The 22,251-nt window shown below is 43.1% G+C and overlaps 1 protein-coding gene across 1 annotated transcript; it reads left to right on the top strand.

Moving 5' to 3' along the window:
* Window positions 1-882: 882 nt before the first annotated feature.
* Figla (folliculogenesis specific bHLH transcription factor) lies at window positions 883-6,008 on the top strand. The gene is made up of 3 exons (XM_048352209.1): window positions 883-1,104; window positions 4,137-4,289; window positions 5,865-6,008. The coding sequence occupies exons 1-3, from the start codon at window positions 883-885 to the stop codon at window positions 6,006-6,008; spliced, it is 519 nt and encodes a 172-aa protein (XP_048208166.1).
* Window positions 6,009-22,251: the final 16,243 nt, after the last annotated feature.

The raw sequence follows: 22,251 nt of genomic DNA, 5'->3' as shown, positions 1-22,251 counted from the left end.
TTCAAAATGATACCTATGAGTTTTCTCATTTCTCTTGAAAATAATGACACAGAAAAAGTCAAAACGGACGGTGGCAACAGAAACTAACATGGGCTGAGTGTGGTAGTTCATGTTTATAATCCTAGCATTCAGGTATTGGACACAGAAGGATCATAAACTTAAGGCCAGACTGGGCAGCATAGTGAGCTCTGTTATCCCTACCCACCAAAATAAAAGCTACAGACATGCTGGCAAAAGAATAATGAAAATGGTAATAGCCATGGGAGGAGGAAGGAGTGGAAACAAATGTGAGATTCCATGTAATCTCACTTGAAGGGAGCACAGGTACCCTTGGTTCCTGTTTTTGTAACTTTTTGGGTTTTATTTATTTCAGAATGATTTATACTGTATACTGTATATTCACATGCATGTACGCATGTACACAGATATATCCTAAAGCTCAGGCCTCAGCACAGACTGATTAAATCAGATTTTTGGGGAGGAGGTAGGATCGGTATCCTAGCTTATGGCTTTAAAACAACAGCAACCACTCCTACCGCACGCCATCCTGTTCAGTGATTGCTGGGAGCCGGCAAACTTGAGAACTCGTACTGTAATTCACGAGTAATTCTAACCACAATCACCTGTACAGCTGGCTTGTTAGAGGATTCCAAGTCCCAGGCCTGTAGAGTGGAGGCCTGTCGTCTGGCTGGGCCAGGCCCCGGCCCGCTCCTCACCCCGGCCCGCACCTGCCACCTGTCCTGGCCTCGTGCGTGCCGGCCTCGTGCGCGCGCTGGCCCCGTGCGCGTGCGGGCCTCGTGCGCGTGCGGGCCTCGTGCCCGCCCCAGGTGCAGCAGATAAAAGGAGGTTGGGGCTGTGTGCCCCATGCGTCCGGGCGTCGCCATGGACGCTGCTCCGGAGCCCGGATCTGCAGTGCCCGTCCTCCTGGTGACTCCGCAGCCCGAGGTGTTGGAGGAGGTGCTGCACCAGCTTTTTGGGCCGCTGCCCCAGATGGCTGCCATCTGCCGGCTCAAGCGGCTGCCCTCTGGCGGCTACTCATCCACCGAGGACCTCGGCTTGGTGCTGGAGCGCCGGCGCGTGGCCAACGCCAAGGAGCGCGAGCGGGTAAGGCGTCCCCAGGGCCGCTTGTGTGCAGCTGCCGCCCCCTGTTTGTAAGGGCCCCACTCAACTCCTCGCAGATCTTGATTCCTGGTGTACCCCCTAACCTCCGCATGGACCCCTTGGCGACTTCGACCTTCTGAAGCCCTGTAGCAGGCCAGAATGATGACAGTGGCTTTTTCCTCCACCCACGTCCGACTGCTCGCCCATGGTCACTGAGGTGGCTGCTGGCCTCTGACTCCCTCCCCCCCGCCCCCTCACACACACACCCCGGGACTTGTGAAGGAGCCAGGTCCTAGGGGGACAGAGGGAGCCTCTCAGCAGGGGTCTCGGCTCATGGAGTTGCCATTAGTCTCAGCTGCAGGCCCTTTTTGGGAACTTGGGTGCAAATGGGACTCCTGCTTCTTTTCTATGTCCACTGCGCCCTGGTCTCAAAGCAAATAAAGGCAAAGGAGTCGGATGGAAGCTACTTGTCATTAAAAAAAAAAATCAAACAAAGTACGATATCCCAGCGTGCATTCAGACTCTCCACCCATCAGGAAAAAGGCCTGAATCTATTCAACCAACTTGAGTGGTACTGTGCTATATCAGCTGGTAGGTTTTGGGAACTCTTACAACCCTGGGCCCCAGATGTGTCAGGTCTGAGCTCCTTGTTGACTGTGATAGGCTTTGGTGGTGAGGCTGAGGCAAGGAGCATGGACTACCTGTATGCCTAGGACTGGAGAAGTTCTACTCGAGCTCTTCCTAGATGCCTAAGTGTAAATCAGCCTCAGAACTGACTGGGAGTTTTGTGTGGGAAAGTGTGTGAGGAGAAAGGACCAGAAGAGGGAAGGGAAATGAGAAAATTCCAAGAGTGAAGTACACTTGTATCAGACACTTCATAAAAACCTGTGATCTGACTTGGTTGCCCTAAAATGAAATTAGGATCTAATATTTGAAGCAGCCCTTCCTAATAGGAAGGAATTGGCTTCTAGAAAGAATTGGTTTTGGGGTTGGATGCGTGGCTCAGTTGGTAGGGCACTAACCAATGAGCAAAAGCATCAGCTACTGAGTTTGAGTTCCTGGCACAGGTCCATAAAACATTAGTTTTATCCGCTCAAAGCTAATGATCTTTATTATTCTGTGATAAAATTATCACACCTGGAAGATATCGAAGTACCTGAAGAGGGAATGGAACTGCTCATACCACAGATATATGTGGCAAACATCTTTGTCTACATCCTTCTTTTAGGCCTTTCTTCTAGGTGACGTATATAATTCCACAAAATTGTGATCATTTACTAAATATTTAAGCTTTTTCACTTAGCACTATCAAACACACTTCCTCATTTTTTTTCTTTTGTGCCAGTCCTGGGGCTCGAACTGAGGGTATAGGCACTGTCCCTGAGCTTTCATGCTGAAGTCTAGCACACTACCACTTGAGCCACAGCTCCCCTTCTGTTTAGTTGGAGATAAAAATCTCACAGACTTTATTGCCCAGGCTGGCTTTGAACTGTGATCTTCAGATCTTAGCCTCCTGAGTAGCTCTTACAGGCATGAGCCACTGGCACCAGTTCTCATGTTCTTAAGTAGTCTTTTACAGAGGAGAGTTTTTTCTTGCCCATGGCTGGTGTTCTACCACTTGAAGCACACCTCCAGTTCATTCATTATTTTACTGGTTAATTGGAGATGGAGTCTAACTGAAATTTTCTACCAGGGCTAGTTCAAACTCTGATATTCAGATCTATTTAACCAACTTAAGTGGTACTTGCTATATCAGCTGGTAGCTTTTAGGAACTCTTACAACCTTGGGCCCCAGATGTGTCAGGTCTTGAGCTCCTTGTTGACTGTGATAGGCTTTTGACAGAATAACGTTTGATTGCAGAGTTTTTATATAAGTGGACCATAAGTTATTGTTGAATTCCCTCTCTCACAGGGAATGTGTGATGTTTGTAGCTCTCTGCTGTTACACAAACTTGTATGTGTAACAGTTGCCTTAGAACAAGAATAATATACTAGAAGTGGGGTTACTGGACTTCACAATTTCATGTTTTTGTTTTTAGTACTGGAATTGAACTCCCCCAGCCTTGAGGTTGGCAAGTAGGCTAAACTCTGCTACTGAAGAGACAACACTAGTCCTTTTGCTTTTTAATTAGTTTCCAGATAGGATCTTGAACTTTTGCCTAGGCTATCCCTTGATTTGTCAATGTTTAATCTTTCAACTTTTTTCTAGTCATTGAGTTCTTCTGTGAATTAGCTGTATTTCCCATGTCCTCCCATGACGGAAGAGGGCTGTCAATTTCATTGACTTTATTGGCTGCATGGTATATTTTGGCTTTATGGCCTAGTAAGAACCTGGTCTCCCAGGCCTCAGTCCTCTAGGGGATGGTTATAAGAGGTCTGGCTTCAAAGACAGAGTATTAGACCCTGTAGAACAAGAGGATGGATATGAGCACTAACATGGCAGCCTCTCATACTTGACTATCATTAACTCATTGGGAAAGAGGTTGAGTTGAGGGTGTAGTGATTCAGTAGGTAGGTATTGGCACATTGTACTTATCAGAAGCAGTGCCACTTGTTGAGGATTTTAAATGTGCCAGATCTGAGTGAGGCTGTACATTCTGTGTGTACACTATGTTCCATGATCGCCACTACCACAAAAGATAGAGGGGAGATATCTTCTACTTTGCAGATGAGTGGAGGCTTAACAGAAACATCTCACTTTTGGAAAGGTAGTAAATGGTGGAGCAGTATAGTTCATGATGACTTTTAGTCCCCACTACTCTTGCTTCTAAAGGATAATGCAGTGAGTAGGTTATCAGTGGAGGAAGAATGAGGTCAGCATGGATGGTCTGTGTACCTGCAGGCATCCCCCTTCTCTTCCTTTGCAATGAAGTAGAGTGCAGGAGAAATGAGACCTTTTGGCCTATGCCAGCTTAGATTCACTGCCCAGAGAAGAGGATGCTGGAGTCCATCCCTTCTAACCTCCTCCTGTGGCATGGAGGAATGTCTATATAAGTGAGCTGTTCTCTGTGTCACTGTGACTTTTTGTTTTCTAGATAAAAAACCTCAACCATGGTTTTGCCAAGCTGAAGGCCCTGGTGCCATTTCTTCCCCAAAACAGAAAGCCTAGCAAAGTCGATATCCTTAAGGGTGCAACTGAATATATACGAGTTCTCAGTGATGTTTTGGAAGGAGCCAAAGACTCAAAGGTAAAGATTTGGGACAAGGGTAGCCACCACTTATTGAGTCCTTTCTATGTGTAGATGGCATGCCTCATAATTTACATGTACTTCCCAGGTAATATATGGTCTTGAATATTGGGGACTTGCTCAAGTGATAGTACACCTGCTTAGTAAATACAAAGCCCTGAGTTCAAATGCTAGTACTGCCAAAACAAAAGGAATGGGAACCAATCACCTTAGCTTTTTATGATTCCCACTTGATAAAGGAGGAAATAAAAATATAGGTAAAGGTCACATAGCTAAGAAGTATCAGGACTGAGATTTGAACTGAGACCCTGATGAGCTAGCCAAGTCCCTGATTATCTACTTTTTTCACTTTTCAGGGCACCTCATTCCTAACTGTTGAATCTTTAGTGAGACTTAAGATTAGGACATAAGCTTCCATAAAAGTACCTTGTGGCAGATTTCCCCTGTGATCAGATCATCATCCAGACAGGACACAGAAAAGGGTTTTGTGTTATTCAATGGGTGATATAAATGAATCTGTTTTGTTAATTGTGAAGCTCCGTAGTGCCACCATCACCAACAGCTAGGTTGGTGCAGAAGTGTCCAGTAGGCAATAGAGGTTGCAGATTGGATTCATGGGCTTGTTTCACAAAGAGGCAAACACTGAGGTGCTGAAAAAAAGATCGGTCATCAGGGGCCATAAAACAGGAAGAGATCAGACCTTCAAAATGAGCCCTATGTGACACCATTAGCAGGAGGGATTTATTAGAGAGGCAAGGTCAGGGAACAAGATGCAGCCATTACATTGAAGAGGACACCTGAGAAACAGGCTGAGAAGTAGGAGATACTACAAAGACCAAAGAAGGCAAAGATGAGAAGGCAAATAGTCCAGCATTTGAAAGATGGAAAGAAGTGGGTGGTCAAGCGTACATTATTGGTAATTATCTGCGATTCCAGCAGAGGGAAGCGGTAAACTTCAAGTCCATTCAACCTAGTTTGAAAATTAAAGAAAGACCAACATGGGTGGGAGAATACTGTGGGTTTTTTGTGGGGATGAGGGGTGAGGGAGAGACACTAAGGACTGAACTCAAGAGTCTGAGCTTACTGTGAAAAATCTTTTTAAAGCAGCAATGTGTTCATGATTAGGAGCAAAAGAGAAAGAAACATAACCATTCAAGAAACGTGTATATATGTCTCTTCCTTCTGTTCATCTCAGGTAACTGAAAAACCATTTTGCAGTGATACGAATAAGCTGTTCTATTGGCCCAATCGGATGGTTGGGTTGTGGCATGATCATAACAGTTTGGACATGTGCAGTGCTACCTTCATCTTCACTTGTGTCTTGTGTAATGGAAGTACTGCATTCATTATAAAAGACGTGATTTTTTCATGCCACACTATTACAAATTCAGTTATCCATTGCACAATATATTGAGGTTATAGAAGAACAAAATTCAGTTCATTAAACAATACTTCAGAACTCATGCATGGCTCCGATGACTTAAATGAAACTTTGCTAGTTAAAAATTTGAAATAGATTGATTTAAATCTTAAGTCTGACATGTTATATTGCCTGACAATTAATATGGTTTCCAGAAACAGGGCCCAGATGTGCAGATCCATAGCAACAATACTTCTGATCCACATATGTCCGTGGCTAGAGAGCTATCGAGAAACATCCAGCATGCCAGCAATGCCATTGCCTTGAAGAGTGAAGAGGAAGGGCCCTGGCAGTGGTGAGCCAGTGCTGTAACTACAAGTTATTTCCCTGGATAATGAATATGGTAAAGGATTCCTTTTTATATAGCCATGTAGATGTCAAAAAGCTAAAAATGTGTATGATTAGACTTTGCATAGCTCCTCTGTCACTAGTGTGGCATTTTCCATGCTCAAATATGATTAAACCATGATAATTTGGGGAAGGACCTACATGAGAAGTCAGCTGGATAGTTTGGAAGATTATTATGTTCCTAAATTAACTGGTAGGCAACTCTAGGGGAGAGGAATTCCTCTGGAACCATAAAATTAATACAGAGATAAGCCTATTTAAATAACCTTATTTGACACATCAAAGAGCTTCCTGAACTCTGGTCTTATAGAAAAAGAGAAGCAAATAGCTTTGCATGCATAAATAGTCATGATGATGCTATTGCTATTATAAGGGAGTAATAATAATGCAATGCACTGCAGTAAGTCTTACTATTTTGTCAAACTAGAGAGGTGGCTGGAAGTAGCCTGCCTCCCAAGTCCAGAGGGTGGGTCTTGCCCTTGATGTGGATCAGTGTTACACAAATGAGGTTTCTCTATCCTTTCCTGAAACAAATGCCATTAAAATAAGAACAGCTGATAGGCAACTGAACCAAGAGTACTGTCAAGGATGTTGCTTACTTCGCCGGAAGGGTATAGAAGTGCTGGTGTTACAAATGTCATTTGGTGCAAGCATTTTAGAACAGCCAATGAATGCAGACTCTGGAGGTAGATTGCTGAAGTTTGTTTCCTGATTTTACCATTTTGCTTACTTGAATGGCTCTGATCCTAAGTTTCTCCATCTGTAAATGGGAATAGTGGTGACACCTAACTTGAACATGATATAGCAGTGAGATTCAAAAATGATGTAGTGTTAGTGGCATGTCCAGCATAGAGTATGGTGTGTCATTGTTCACTCCACATGATCATACTTACTTGATTTGCCACAAGTCATCGGTATTGGGTGTTCTTCAGCACCGAGTCTGTAGCATCCAGCTCCATTTGTAGCAAGTGCATGGGTTTTCTCACCTGGCTCTTCCCAATGTTCCACTCTGCTCTGACAGCAGCCAACCTTACCTTTCATTTCTAATTTGGTCACAGTTTTCCAAGGTGTCCATGCAAGTACAAACTCAATCTAGATTTCATTGTTCTAGCCATTTGAGATGTAAACCTTCTAAGTTACTATTAGTGCTAGATACTAAGGCAGGAATCCAACTTGTATTCAGTGTCATCATCATATTTTTCCTACCATTCCTTTGGGCATGGGCTGGGGCAGGAGTCCCTGCATAATACTGGGTCACTTGGGATAATACTGGTCACTTACACATCAATTTAAAATGAGAACTAATATTTTCTATAAACAAATGTTTATTTTCTATAAACAAAGTTCCCATTGGAATTTTTCTCCAGTCTTAATCTTCCCAAATAATAGGATTACAGGTACGCATCACTGTGCTCATCACTTTTTTGTCTTTGTAGCTTACAAAATTTGTTAGTCAGAGTGTGCCAAATCTTAGGCTGAACAAAGAATGAATTATTTATGTTGAGAGTTTTATTTATTGGATATGTCATTTCCTCAAAGCTGACTTCCAATGCCTGGTTATAAAGAGCCATATTTTTGCAGGAGCATTTTTGGATTTTATGTGAAGGATTTCTCATACTTTGACACCCAAATGAACTATTTTAAATTTAAAAAAAAATTCATGGCCAGGCATTGGTGGCACATTACAATTCCAGCTACTCAGAAGTCTGGGTTCCGAGGATCAGAGTTCTAAGCTATCCCAGGCAGGAATACCTGTGAGACTCTTAATCTCCAATTAACCACCAAAAAATAAAAAAATCAAGAAACAGAGCTGTGTCTCAAGTGGTAGAGCTAGCCTTGAGCCCCAGAACTTAGGGAAAGCACCAGGACTGGTACATACATACATAGAAACACTAGCATATAGAAATTGCAAATGTAGTACAAAGTAACTTCTTTTCTAGAAGGCAAATCGCCAGCCTGGTGCCCTATTGTACTTAAGTTACTTCCCATGTGGATTTCTTTCAAGTGAGCCACCACAACATGATCACAAACACCAGGAAGTTATTGTCCTTGCATTCACGTTTTACCAGTAGTCTCAGTAATGTCCTGCATAAGTAAAAATCGGATGAAAATAATGAATTGCATCCTGTCATATGTCTTTAGTTTCCTTTAGTCTTGGCCTTTCTGTGACTTTGATGATCTGGACAAGTTTGAACGTTACTAACCAGCAGTTTATATAGGATGTTTCTTGGTGTTTACTGATTCCTCCTGAATAGATTGTATTTCTTCTTTGCAACAGGCCTAAAAGCAATGGAACCAGCTAGCCATGGACTAAAATAGTGGGCCAACATTCTCCTTTAAATTGTTTTCCTCAGATATTTGTCATAACAGTGAAAAGTCTTAACACTACTGTATCTTCGGTTGGCCTCTCATTGTCATTGCTTGATCACTTTTTGTCAGAGGAGATCCTGAGCTCCTCTTAACTTGTCCAGCCCTGAAACTGCTTGCGTTTCTAAGAACATGCCTGGCACATCTCTTCTCTGTCTGGTGCACCTCCTCCCTACATGACTGTTCTCTCCTTCATGGGCTTTGTCATACTTTACACTTGACAAGAATCCTCTCATTACTCTAACTCAGGCCATTCTCCCACTCCAAGCCTCATGCTTTTTCACCTGGGGTGCCAACTCACCTTTCTTGGGCCCTGAGGCTTCACTTTGGGTCTCTGTAGCTACTTCTACCTTACTGTGACCCAGCTACTGGCATTAGGATAGACTTGCTCAGGAGTGGGAAGGAAGAAGGGAAATCACATTTTCTTTGAAGTTCTTACATAGCATTTTTCCAGCTAGTTTTCTTCATTAACACAATTGACTCTGAACTCCTCTTTGCATGTGAATTGAGCAGTTTTTCAGCATCAATTCTTACTGACTTTCTAAAAGGCTTGCAAAAGGGACCAAGGAAGCAATGCTCAGGCTAGCTTTATGTGACAAAAAGATGACCATGAAGGTTCAGCCCAGGTAACCTGAGGAAGTGACCACAGAAGGTTTCACAGTCCTGGTCAGATATCCTGACTGGAGACCCCATGGTAGCTAGTGCAGCTCATTGGACAAAAATGCTCATTGGCACACAGGCTTAGAATTTAGAAGGCGGTCCTTTCCATCTTCAGTTTGGAGAAGTGGTATCCTTCTTGTCTTCAGGGAAGAGTTGGGAGTGGAATTTCTGGAGTTGGCAAGGATGGGCATTCTTGGGGATTTGGTGATGGGGTTGGAACAGGCTGTGCAAGATCAACAACATTCCTGGGAGGCAGGCTCCTGAATGGATGTGCAGAAGAATCTGCTGATGGCAGGGAGGGAGATTAGCCTCTGGGGCCAGAGCAAGTTCATTTGGAAATAGAAACAGCAAGTGGTGTGTGCAGAAAGACCAGGGCTGTGAGCCAAGCAAAGCCACACATCTGTTCTGTTTGAGATGAGGATTTTCAAGGTTTGGGAGATGTTTATTTAAGGAATTGAGGTATAGGTATTTTTGTTTTTGCTGTATTATGGTTGGGCTTACATATAGTTGTTTACACAAACAATCCCAGCTACTTAGAAGGTATAGAGATAGAATCCTTTTTGTTCCTGTGACTATGGCTCAGGACTTTTTGTCATTTGTGGCTCTGAACTGTGCTCAGAGCTGCTGGTGATACCATAGAGACTATAGGTGATGTCTCTACAGTAAACCACTCACCCTTAGTTTTGGTCTAGGATTCCAAAAGTGCCTGGATTCCAGGAACCTTGGAAAGGGGCATATTAATGAACATAACTGCCTGTCCAAGAACTTGGGTGTGCTGCCAGCACAGACTTCTAAGTTTTTTGTATGTCACGGGCATGGTCCTTGAATGAGTTCCTATGAGAAGGAAGCCAGTGTGAGTAGGGATTCCCATGGCCCCTTCTAGGTTGTTGTAATCTGTAAAATTAGTCTTCAGAAACATTTATATTCTAATAACATTTCAAGGTCTGAAATAAAGTGGTCTGAGTAGTTGTGAAGAATTTATTAGCACGCTGGGGGAAGGCCTGAAGCCTCTTTCATCTTCCAGCTTATACTTCTCCCGGAGAGCTAAGTGGAATAGTGCAATTTTTCCACACTGACACATTTGAGACTTTGGTGGTACTGGTGTTTGAACTCAGGGCCACGTGCTTGTTAGGCAGATACTATACCTTGAGCCACAGCCCTAGCTAGGGTCTAGGTTTTTGCATGTGGGGGGGCACGTTTTTGATTGCCCAGGGTTTACTGATGCCTGATTGGGGGTATGTTCTGATTGAGTGAAACCAGCAGAATGTGTCGACAAATTGAGCTTTCCTTTAAAAAATTATCCTTAAGTAATTATGCAAGGTGTTTCAGTTACAGATGTCAGTTTGTGAGTACAATGCATCTTGGCCAATTGGCTTCCCTTTCAATGGAGCTGGTGCTCTGGATTGGCAGCATTCTCCCCACTCATTGTACAGGACTTGCATATCTCCCGTTTGGGCCAGTAACTGTGCAGACTAGACCCACGTTGTTGAAAGTTTTGGCCATTCACTGCACTTTCCTCTGGACTTGTCTATCTCCTCTAAGCTTTGATGTCTAGGAATCAGTGCTATGGTATATATGCTCGTTGTTCTCTGGACTTTAGAAAGGTGAGAAGGGGACAGGTTGAATCTATCTTTAGAATTGTGCTACTGAGGGAGAAATCCAATGAGACACTACAAGAAGATGTTTTTTCTTAAAATTTCCAGTACTGAGGTTTTGAGCTCCAGACTTTGGCTTGTTAAAGGCAAGGAGTTCTACCACTAATGTCACACCCTCAGTCCTTTCTTTTTGCTTTATTTTTCAGATAAGGTCTCATTCTTTTGCCTGGGGCTGACTTGACTTCTATCTATGCCTTCCAAGTAGCTGGGATTGTATGTGTAAACCATCATACCAACTTTACTTGTTAAGATGGGAATCTCATTAACTTTTTGCCTGGGCTGGCTTTAAATGAGATCCTTAGAATCTCCATTTTCTAAGTAACTGGGATTATGATTGTGTGCCACCACTCCTAGCCCACTATGACTCTTAAAGCTGAGATAAGAAAAGGTTTGAGCTCACTGTTGTAATTACTTTCAACATGTGAAACTCTAGCTTCTTTTTTTTTTTTTGGCCAGTCCTGGGCCTTGAACTCAGGGCCTGAGCACTGTCCCTGGCTTCTTCCCGCTCAAGGCTAGCACTCTGCCACTTGAGCCACAGTGCCGCTTCTGGCCGTTTTCTGTATATGTGGTGCCGGGGAATCGAACCTAGGGCCTCATGTATGCGAGGCAGGCACTCTTGCCACTAGGCTATATCCCCAGCCCCTGTAGCTTCTTTTCTTGATGATCCTCTTATATTTCCTTCCTGTGGTTGTCCCGGTGCTATTGCTGTATCTCATCTGAGTATCCTGGATACTGTACATTAGAACTAGGGAAGTGAAAGGGAATATCAAAATCAAGAGACAAAGGATAAAAAGACAAACGACCCCAAAAGCAACACTTGCAAAACCATCTGGTGTAAACCAACTGAACATCTCATAGGGGGAGAGGAAAGGAGGAGGGGGGAGGGGGGAATGAAGGAGGAGGTAACAGTACAAGAAATGTATTCATGGCCTAATGTATGAAACTGTAACCCCTTTGTACATCACCTTGACAATAAATAAGTAATTATTATTAAAAAAAGAAAATGTTTTAGGAAGATAAATTATTTTTTCTGCATGAAAATAAAAGTAGGTTCCTTTATATTGCAATTTAAATTTATATATGGGTACAGGAAACTGAATTGGTGGTGGGCCATGTGGTTTCTGTGTGCATACACATTAATGTGAATGAAGTTTGGTGTTTTTGTGACAAGAACTCTTGGTGTGTGCGGCCTAAGCCTGCCAGTAAGCAGAATATTATTTGAGAGAACTAGTAAATCCTTCCTTTTCTTCTCTCATATAATGGGCTCTGGAGTAAAATTAATTACAGCAAGTCTTCACCTATGGAATTTTTAAAGGGGCCTTATAGAAAGCCTATCTTATTGACTGCAGATAGGTAGAGGACTAATGCAGATTGGATAGAAGGTCTCTCAGAGATAGAGGTGAGGAACCAAGTGACAGAGTTCTCATACATCATGTGATCAAGACCAGGACCCCAAAAGAAGTGATGTGACTACATTGAGCTACATTGGTGGCTATGATGGTTAACCTTGTGTGTCATTTTAATTGGATTGAGCAATGCCTTGGAGATGAGTAAAGCATACCTTTGGGTGAGTCTGTGAGAGCATCACAGAGGGCCCTTCTCAGAGATAGGCAGCTTCTATACATCCATTCATATCCTCTAGAATTCCTACTTCCTCATGTTTCAACTTCGTCTCTATTTTTTGTTGTGGAAGACTTCCTCACATAGGTCTTACTCTTGAACTCAGCCTGGATGCTGTCTCTGAGTTTTTATGCTCCAGGCTAATGGCTCTACCACTTGAGTCACAGCTATAGTTCTGGATGTGTGGGTGTCTGTCTGTCTGTGTATGTGTGTGTTTAGAAAAAGAGTCTCATGGACTTTCCTGACAAGGCTGGTTTTGAACCAGAATCCTAAATCTTAGCCTCGTGAGTCACTAGGATTAGAGATGTAAGGTACTTGTACCCAGCACCTTGCTTTATTTGTGGCTTGAGACTAAATTACTAAAGTTGCAAGAGGCAAGACTTCTATCTGCCTTCATCCCCTTATCAGGCTTTGGCTCAGTAAGCAAATGCAAAATTATCCCACTCCCCAACCAACAATAGGATTGTACTTCTTTTTTTTATTAACTTTTTTGGTGCCAGGACTAGGGCTTGAATTCAGGACTTAGATACTGTACATTAAGGTTTTTTGTTTTTGTTTTTGTTTTTTGTTGTTCAAGGCTAGTACTCTACCATTTGAGCCACACTTCTACTCCCAGCCTTTTGGTGGTGAATTGGAGATGAGTCTCATGGACTTTTCTGCTCAGTCTGGCTCTGAATGTCAGCTTCCTGAGGAGCTAGGATTAAAAGTGAGAGTCACCAGCCACCCAGCTTTGCACTCCATCAAAGAAACTGAGTAACAACTGGGTTTCTATTCCTCAACTTCCCCCTGTTGTACCTTAATTTTTTTGGCTTAGATAAGCCCAACTATCATTTTTTAGTAAACTGCATTAAAGACAACATTGATAAACTTTAACAAGTTTTCCTACTTTAATACATAGCTACTACATTGTTGAAACTTTCTAGTAACTCTAAGAACAAACTAAAAACATTACTGAACTATGTTAGACTATATGCTGATAGGATTCAGTTCTCTTACTCTTTAGGTAAACAAAGCAGTATATGGAGTTGTCTCAAGTTTAAAAATATTCTAGACACCTAAAAGCTTAATTCCTTTTAAAAACAAATATTCTGGCTACAAGGAGTAAGGCCCAATGGGAGAGCACCTCCTTAGCACATTTGTGTTCCTGGGTTCAATTTCCTCACTGGAATACCATCACCACTAAAAATCTAGAAAGTCTTCCAGAACTAAATATTAACAATTTCAATCACATGCAAAGAACCAAGATAAAAAAATTGTTCCTATTTATTTTGTGACAGACACCGTTCCCAGCACATTGTATGGGAATCTCATTAATTTTCTTTATCATGATTCTGTGACACAGTTATATTCCTTTACATATGAGGAGGCTTAGGAACAGATCCCCAGCATATCAGTGAGGTGTGGTTGGGATATACAGGTAAGTAGTGTGAACACTTGTGCATCCAGTCTCATTCTAACAAAGATTAACTGTGAAATATAATTAACAGTGGGCCAGAAAATTGATGAAAATCTAAATACTAAAGCATTTGATGTATTTTGTCATCCACAATCATATATGTAGAGAGTTCAAATATGAGTCATCAGAAATGATTTGAGTCTTTATTTTGAGTCACAACTTAGTTTTTTCTTCCAGCCAAGACTTCAGAAAGTGGAGATAATGATATTACCACCTTAAAAAAAACCTCTACTAGAGATCTAGTCAAATCTTCCACATTTTTCCTATGCAATGAAATTTAGAAATTATCTATACACCATGTGTCCTGTGTTTTAATATTTTTGTCATGGTAATGCTTAGATGGACCATTAATTGAGATAATCTTTTTGTTTTTGTTTTTTTCTTACAGGGTTGGGGTCTCACTATATTGCCCAGGCTAGTCTTGAACTCCTGGGATCAATTGATTCCCCTATCTTGGCCTCCCAAGAAGCTGGAACTATAGATACGTACCACTGTACATGGATGGAATGTTTTCTAATTATTGGACACTTGTCTTTAGCTTTTTGTTCTTATAAAGCCCTTCCTGTATATATATATATGTGTGTGTGTGTGTGTGTATGTATGTATATGTGTGTATATCTCTGTGTATGTATATGTATGTGTGTGTATATGTGTATGTATGTATGTATGTATCCCCCCAGAAATGGAACTGCTGAGTCACAGGTAGGTACATTCCTGACCTGATGCTGATTTTTAAATCCATCATGCCAAGTTCATCACATTCTCACCAACAGTGAGACATATTAAAATTAGTAAAATGATATTTGAATTTAATTTTGTTTGTTTTTGGTGCTGAAGATCAAGCCCAGTACCTGCAGGCTAAGTACGTTGTACCACTGAGCTACACCCCAAGTCCTTGTATTTCTTTTGTGACCTGTGTGCTCCTATCATTCAGCCACTTACAAATAGTAGATTTTTTTTTGTTTCAGACTCTGAGAATGAAAAGGCTCAGGGTTACCTTCTAGAGGCAAATAAATGTAACCTTGAAAGTTTCAAAGTCTTTTTTTTGGCCAGTCCTGGGCCTTGGACTCAGGGCCTGAGCACTGTCCCTGGCTTCTTCCCGCTCAAGGCTAGCACTCCGCCACTTGAGCCACAGCGCCGCTTCTGGCCGTTTTCTGTATATGTGGTGCTGGGGAATCGAACCTAGGGCCTCCTGTATCCGAGGCAGGCACTCTTGCCACTAGGCTATATCCCCAGCCCCTTCAAAGTCTTTTTGAAAAAATAAAAATCATTGCAATAATTCTAACTTTAACATTTACCCTTTGGGCCTGCCTGTCACATTCACTCAGATCCATTTTTGTGTGTAGTGATTGGAGGAAATAGACTTTGGGGGCTTCAGCCTTTGCCCCCAACCTCTCATAGGATTTCTATTTTGATATTTTCAGAACAACACCTACTACAGCCTTTATTCCATCTGTTTTTCTTCACTTTGAGGAATGAGTAAACTTTCCTAAGGAAATTAACCTTTAATAGGAATACAGGGTTAAAAGGTGTGGAATTGGACGCATTGGCTCAAAGAATTAAAATTTTCAAGGTTTTCTAAATGCCCAGCTAAGGACAAATGCCCCCCAAGCACTTTAAGCACTGGAAGTGTTGGCTTTTGACAGTTGCTCACAGAGACCTGGTACCTCACTCTACATTTTGTGTTTCTTCCGATAGCAGTCCTAATAGATGGGTATAATTATCTCTCTTGCATATGGAAAGACTGAGGCCCAGTATTATCTCAGTTTGGCACAATAAATACCACAGACTAAGTGACTTAATCTTAGAATTCTGTTTTAAAGATCAGGAAATTCAAGATCAAGGATAGAAGTAGGTTTCTTATGGTCTGTCTTCCTAGCTTAAAGATGTCTGCCTTCTCCCCATGTCTTTATAAGCAAGGACTTAGATTTGGTCTTTCTCTACAGTTTTATACAGACAGCATCTGATAGGGATTAGGGCTATATCCTTAAGGCTTTATTTGTCCTTAATCAAAAGATTCTGTAACTTAGCCAGAAGCCAGTGGCTACACTTAACTGTTAGCTACTTAGGAGGCTGAGATCTGAGGATTGCAGTTCGAAGCCAGACTGAGCAGACTCTTACCTTCAATTAACCACCAAAGAGCTAGATGTGGGACTGTAGCTTAAGTACCAGCTCAGGGTACTTGCTTAGGGATAGCACCCAGGCCCTGAAGTCAAGAGTCAGGTTGTCCCTTCTGCACCCATATCCCCCAAAGATACTATAACTGTAGTCACAGTGGAATTATTATCTGTGTGAATTTGGGAAGAACACAATTCAGTCCGGAGTATTTTGCCACTTACCTTCCCTCAAATTCATGACCTATCATGCTAAATAGCATGCAACAGCAAAGAATCATTAACCCATTCTAAAATCAAATCTGAAATCATTTCTTAAATGTAGAGATATTTTTATTAGTTATTATAAAGGAGATGTACATAGGGGTTACAGTTACATAAGTCAGGTAAAGCATACTTTTTTTTTTTTGGTGGATAATGACAACCCTTGTTCTTTCCCCATTTTTCCCTCCCACCCCCACCCACAAGTTGTATAGTTCATAGACACTATAGTTTTTAAAAAATAGAACTATTATATAGTTCTATAGTGAGTACCACTAAACCTGAAATCTTAAGGCAGAGCCTTATCTAAATGTCACCTAAGTCTGGTTTGTGTAAAGCTTGAAGTGTAGTTCCTATCCAGAGGCAAAATTATTCCCCAGCTGTGATCTATAAAAGCAGTATGTCCAAAATACAATTGTTGGATAAGAAAGGATGGGTATTCTCTCATGTAGCCCAATCTTGCCTAGAAATTAGAATCCTCTTGACTCAACCTTTTATGTGCTGTAATTATAGGCATGTACCACTCTTTGCATGTATTATAAGAAAATTTCTCTTTTGACTTCTTTGTTGATCTACTGATCCTTCAAGAGTGTGTGTTCACAATGGAATTCTATGCCTCCATCAGAAGGAATGACACTCATTCATAAGGAAATGGAAGGACTTAGAAAAAATCATATTAAGTGAAGTAACCCAGATGGAAAGAAGCATAAACCCTATGGTGTCCCTCATAGGGAATAGCTAGTACAGGATTAGGCCAGTCATAGTAGAAGATCAAAATACCCCAATAGCTGCACCCATATGATCATATAAGATGATGCCAAGTGAAATGAACTTCACATTACCGAGACAAGAGTTATACCACTGTTGTAACTATTATCATCATCCCATGTGAAACTGTACCTTTTGTATTATTTTTTTCTTGTCTGTTTGATTGTTTTGTTCAGTTTTGTTTCTCTTGTATTCCCTTCCTGTGGTTGTACTCCCGCTACCACTATATCTCATCCGAATACCCTGGATACTGTTTATATGGGTATTAGAATTGGGGAAGGGAAAAGGAATACCAAAATTGAGAGACAAAGGACAAAAAGACAAACCATTCCAAAAGCAATATCTACAAAACCATTTGGTGTAAATCAACTGCACAACTTGGGGGGAGAGGGGGAGGGGGGAAATGAGGGAGGAGGTAACAAGTTGAACAAGAAATGTACTCACTGCCTTACATATGAATCTCTAACCCCTCTGTACCACACTTTGACAATAAAGAAACAAGTTAAAAAGAGTGTGTGTTCACTCTCCATACATTTATACATATATACAATATGATTTCTAAAATTTCATTGTTCCTATTCCATTGTGATCAGAAAATAGACAGGATATGATTTCAAGTTTTTAAGGATTTGTTGAGACTTGTTTTGTGGCCTAGCATATGTTGTGTTGTAGACAAAGTTCCATGTGTTGCTATTAGATGGAATGCTCTGTAATCACTAAGTATTTGATCCTGTACTATAGGATTTTAAAATCTCCCATTATTGTTTTGGAGCCTACCCTATTAGGTTCGTGTTTGTTAAAACTGAGGGCTTTGGCCTTTATACTTCCTTTGGTTGGATTTCAAAGGGAATTTGGAATTGAATGAGGTGGGGATTTTTGGAACCCTAATGCAAGCAAGCTTCATATAGACCACTAATGTGGAAGTTAAGGACATTTTGCTTCCTGCCTGACATTTGAATGTCTAGGGGGTTAAACAATTCATTTCAGAGATTCTGGTCGCCTAACAGCACTGGGATGGAGTTCAGTGAGTTTATGTCTCATACAGAAAAACATTTCAAAGCTTTGACGCTGAAGAACCCAGAAGGAGAAGAGGGGCTGGGGCTTCATTTGGAAAACTTATTTCAAATAAAGCATTTAGAAGACCTGGCATGGTGGTACACACCTGCAATCCCAGCACTTGGGAAGCTGGAGCAGTAGGATTGAATAGGAAGCCGCCTGAGCTACGAAGTGAGAACCTGTATAAAACAGCAAGGCAGGCAGGGCGAAGGTTATCTAGGGGAGATTTGGAGAGCTGGTGCAGATTATGGAGATGTAAAGGGCTGGACGTCCCACTCTCTGAGGGCCAGGCCTTGAAAATTACCGTCTGAAACACATGGAATGGCCCAAGTAACTTCATAAGTGCATAGTCATTTTCTGGGGGCAGGCAAGGCCTAGGGAGTTGGTTGGCATCATCAAGGTCACACAGCTGATTCGTGGCAGGGCTGAATGCTGGCACCCCATTCAGCCACCTACTCACCGCCGCTGTTCTCTGTGGGGTAAGAAGAGGTGAGAGGGAGGAAAAGGGGCTTGGGGGCGCGAGGTGAGCCCACACCCTGGGAGGGCAGAACCCAAGCAAACATGTTGTCCTAGCTGGAAATGGAGTCCGAATTAGAGTAAGGAGAATTTTGGTCTGGAATTCAGGGAGCCGCCATTCACATCACTTAATAGCTATCTTTGTAAGATGCCTTTCACAGACATGGCCCTTCCCTACAAAAAGTATTCGCCTCTCAAGTAGAGGACATTTGTTTTGTTTTTACAAATCCTGGGACGGGACAGCCCCGAACGGAACCCCACTTGTGTGTGCTCCCTCCTGACAGGCCCTGGCGCCGCAGGCGCTGGGTTCTGGGGCGGCGAGCGCGGCGTGCGGAGCGAGGTGGACGTGGGCCAGGGGTGCGGGGTCTGCGGCATCCAGGGCAGTGGCATTGCGGGCGTCGGGCGGGGACACTGCAGCAGCAGCGCCGGGCGCCAGCGCGGCCCGCTAGAGGGGGCGCTGTGGGCACCGCCGGCCGCCTTTTGTCAGCGCGCACAGCCCAGAGCTCCCATTTCCTCCCAGCCTCCTGCGGGAAATGGATTTGATTCTGACTGCAGGGCGGTGAGGGACGGAGGCGCGGGAACCCAGCCTTTTGTCAGGGAGTGGCAACCTCCGCGCTGTACTTACCTCCCACCGACCGAGAAGAGGGCTGGGGCTGCTCCTCCGCGGGGCTCCGCGCAGTCCTGACCCAGAGACTGCAGGATGGGTGGGAAACGCTGCCCTGCAGAGTAGCTGGGCGGACTCAGGAAGCGCATCTCCCCTCAAAAGCCACATAAACCCACGCCAACCTGCAGAGGCAGACCGGAGATGGATGCGGCGCCGTGCGGGAGGTAAGGCGGTCTTGGGCGGCGCGGCGCCGGTGAGGGTTAATAGCCTTAGCTTTGGAGACGTCCTGCTGCTCGCTGGTCCAGTGAGAGAAGGGCTGTTTGGTGCGCATCTGTGATGCAGCCTGGCGGTGCCCTGTGTGGTTTACACCTAAAGCTGTTTGGCGATGACGGTGTAACGTGGAGCTCTTTGGAAACTGAGGCTGCAAATGCAGGGCCCCATATGGGGCCGATGGGACGGGGCTGATGTTGCTTTTATCTTGATCCTGATCTGCCTTGCCGCTGGGGGCCACTCCTGCCTTCTTCCTTCCCCTCCAGCTCGGCTGGCCTCCGCCCTCCTGGTGCTGTGGGCTTGGTCCAGCCTGGGTTGGGCGCATTCTCGCGGGGGCCGGGGGCCAGGGGCCAGTGCCCCACCGCAGGCGCAGGGGCGCACGCGGAGCAGGTTGCCCACATTTGGATAGGGTGACTGGCACGTGAGCAGCCCCCATGGATTAAATTTTTATGTGATTCTATCACTTGGGGTGGGGTGGGGGGCTACTGTGCCTGAGGAGGAGGTGTTCCTCGTCTGTTTAGCTTCTATCTCTCCTTCCTGCCACCAGAGAAGAGGGTACCCTCAGTCCAGGAGGCTGGAGGCAGTGTCTGCTCTTTTTTTTTTTTTTTTTTTTTTTGACTGCTGCTTGTTTTAAAAATCTCATCCACAGGCTACCTGGGTTGTAGGGGAAGAGAGGGAGGAGCAGGCTGCTTTGGGATGCTGGTCAGGCGCTCTGTCTGGCCTATTGTCTTGCTTTTTCCTCCTTCCTATTCTTAAACCTAATCTCCACCTTCTGTCAAAAATAAATAAATAAAAATTACAAAAAAAGCCCCAGCCCACACTCTATCAAATTCTCTTTAAAAAATGTCATTTATCTATGACACATGATTATTACCCATCTGTGACTTTACACCCACTCTTCCCTCCTCTGGCAGTTTGTCATCCAAGATTCAAATGAGCCTTATAAGCCCTGAAGTCAAAGCTCAGTTTCCTGTGTGGACCTTTCCCATGAGCCAGTAAGGAAGGGTTGCCTTGGTGGTGGTGGTGGTGGTGGTGGTAGAGGGGGGGTCATCAGAGTAATGAGAGATTCAGCTCCTTTTCATCTAGTTTGTGGACTGTGGTGGGATCTGTGAGATGCTTAACTTGTGCAGTTAGAAGTGTTCATTTGAATGGGATTTGGAAGTTATATTTCACTTAAGGAAAAAAATTAGCTGGTCAACATTTGAAGTGAAGGTGGTTTAAGTGAGAATGACCAGGGAAATTTCAGCCTCCCAGTAATACATGAATAACATAAGCTGGAGATTGTAAAAAGGGGGTTAAACCATTCAATATTTGTATGGTTTCCTTTCTAAATGCTCTTTACTTATTTAGCTATTTCTGTTTTACTATACTGGGAATAGAACCTAAGATCTCACTCACCCTAGGCAAACATTATATCACTGATAGACATTCCCAGCCCAGTGTTTTTGCCTTTATACTCTACCTTTGTTCTGTTTTCTCAATGCCTATGAGCCAGGATCTTGCCCAGAACTCTGACTCCATCTCCCCAACACAGGACACAAGTGAAAGCAAACTTTTCATTATGAGCCTGATTTCAATATGTTTTGAAAGCCCACTAAAAACTAATTCTTTGACCCCAAATCCACAACAATTTAATAGCAAACACTCTGTTCTTTCTTGTCTACAGAATTGCACAGAATTGTCCCATGTATAGCGCTCAGTGGTACCTGGACTACCATACCACCTGGAGTTTCTGGATATGGATGGAATATTCTTTAAGTTTTAATATAGTACTGGAGTTAGTGAAGCTCCAGCTTGTTTTTTTCCTCCATGGGGCTTGAACTCAGGGCCTGGATGCTGTCCCTGAGCTTTTGTGCTCAAGGCTAGTTAGTGCTCTACCACTTTAAGTCATAATGCCACTTTTGGTTTTCTGGTGATTAATTGTAGATAAGAATCTCATAGACTTTCTGGCCTGAACTGGCTTTGAACCATGTTCCTCAGATCTCAGCCTTCTGGGTAATCTAAGATTACATGTATGAGCCATTGGCACCTGACCTAAGATCAGCTATTCTCAAGGTTTACAGATGATCAAATATTTTTGTTGGCAGAGTTTAATGTTGAGCCTTTAAACATCTATATATCTCTATATTTCTATATATCTTTGAAAAATCATCTTTTACCTTGCTTCACAGAGGATTTAAGACTGTTTGTAGGATATAACAAGGTAGTCTAACAGAAGTAGGAAAAAGGAAATTCAGGTTGGAGATGTTGGCTAGGACAGGAAATAATATCCTGTTCCAAGCCTTCTAGCAGCTTATGCAGGAAAGTAATTGGCCAGCCCATGGCTCCATGTTTTTATTTATTCATTAACTCACTTGTTCACTTAACACTCAGTGAGAACCTACTATGTGTCTGGTTCTGTGAGAAGTTCTGAGAACAAAGAAGTAATTGGGGTAGACAGGGTCTCTGCTCTAAGTCATTTAATGATAAATGCAAGAAATGGACGTGGATTATGTCATTTCTTGGCTGGGTACTGGAAGCTCACCCCTGTGACCATAGCTAATTGGGAGGATCTTGGTTTGAAGCTAGACAAGGCAAAAAAAAAATTGTAAGACTCTATCTTAACAAAACAAGCTGGGTAGGGTGGTTCAGGACTGTCACTCAAGCTACTACAGGAAACATAAATAGGAAGAAGTGATCCAGGCCTTTGCTAGCAAAAGAACACGCTCCTATCTCAAATATAACCAGAGTAGAAAGGGCTGAAGACATGGCTCAAGTGGTAGAGTGCCTGCCAACCAAGAATGAAGCCCTGAGTGCAAACCCTACTATCAAAAATAACCCCAAACAGCCACAATAATGAAAAGAACC

The sequence above is a fragment of the Perognathus longimembris genome, chromosome 8 (assembly GCF_023159225.1).
Source record: "Perognathus longimembris pacificus isolate PPM17 chromosome 8, ASM2315922v1, whole genome shotgun sequence".
NCBI classification, from domain to species: domain Eukaryota; kingdom Metazoa; phylum Chordata; class Mammalia; order Rodentia; family Heteromyidae; genus Perognathus; species Perognathus longimembris.
The sequence above is the reverse complement of the archived record's forward strand: the minus strand, read 5'-3'. Positions and strand labels throughout refer to the sequence as shown.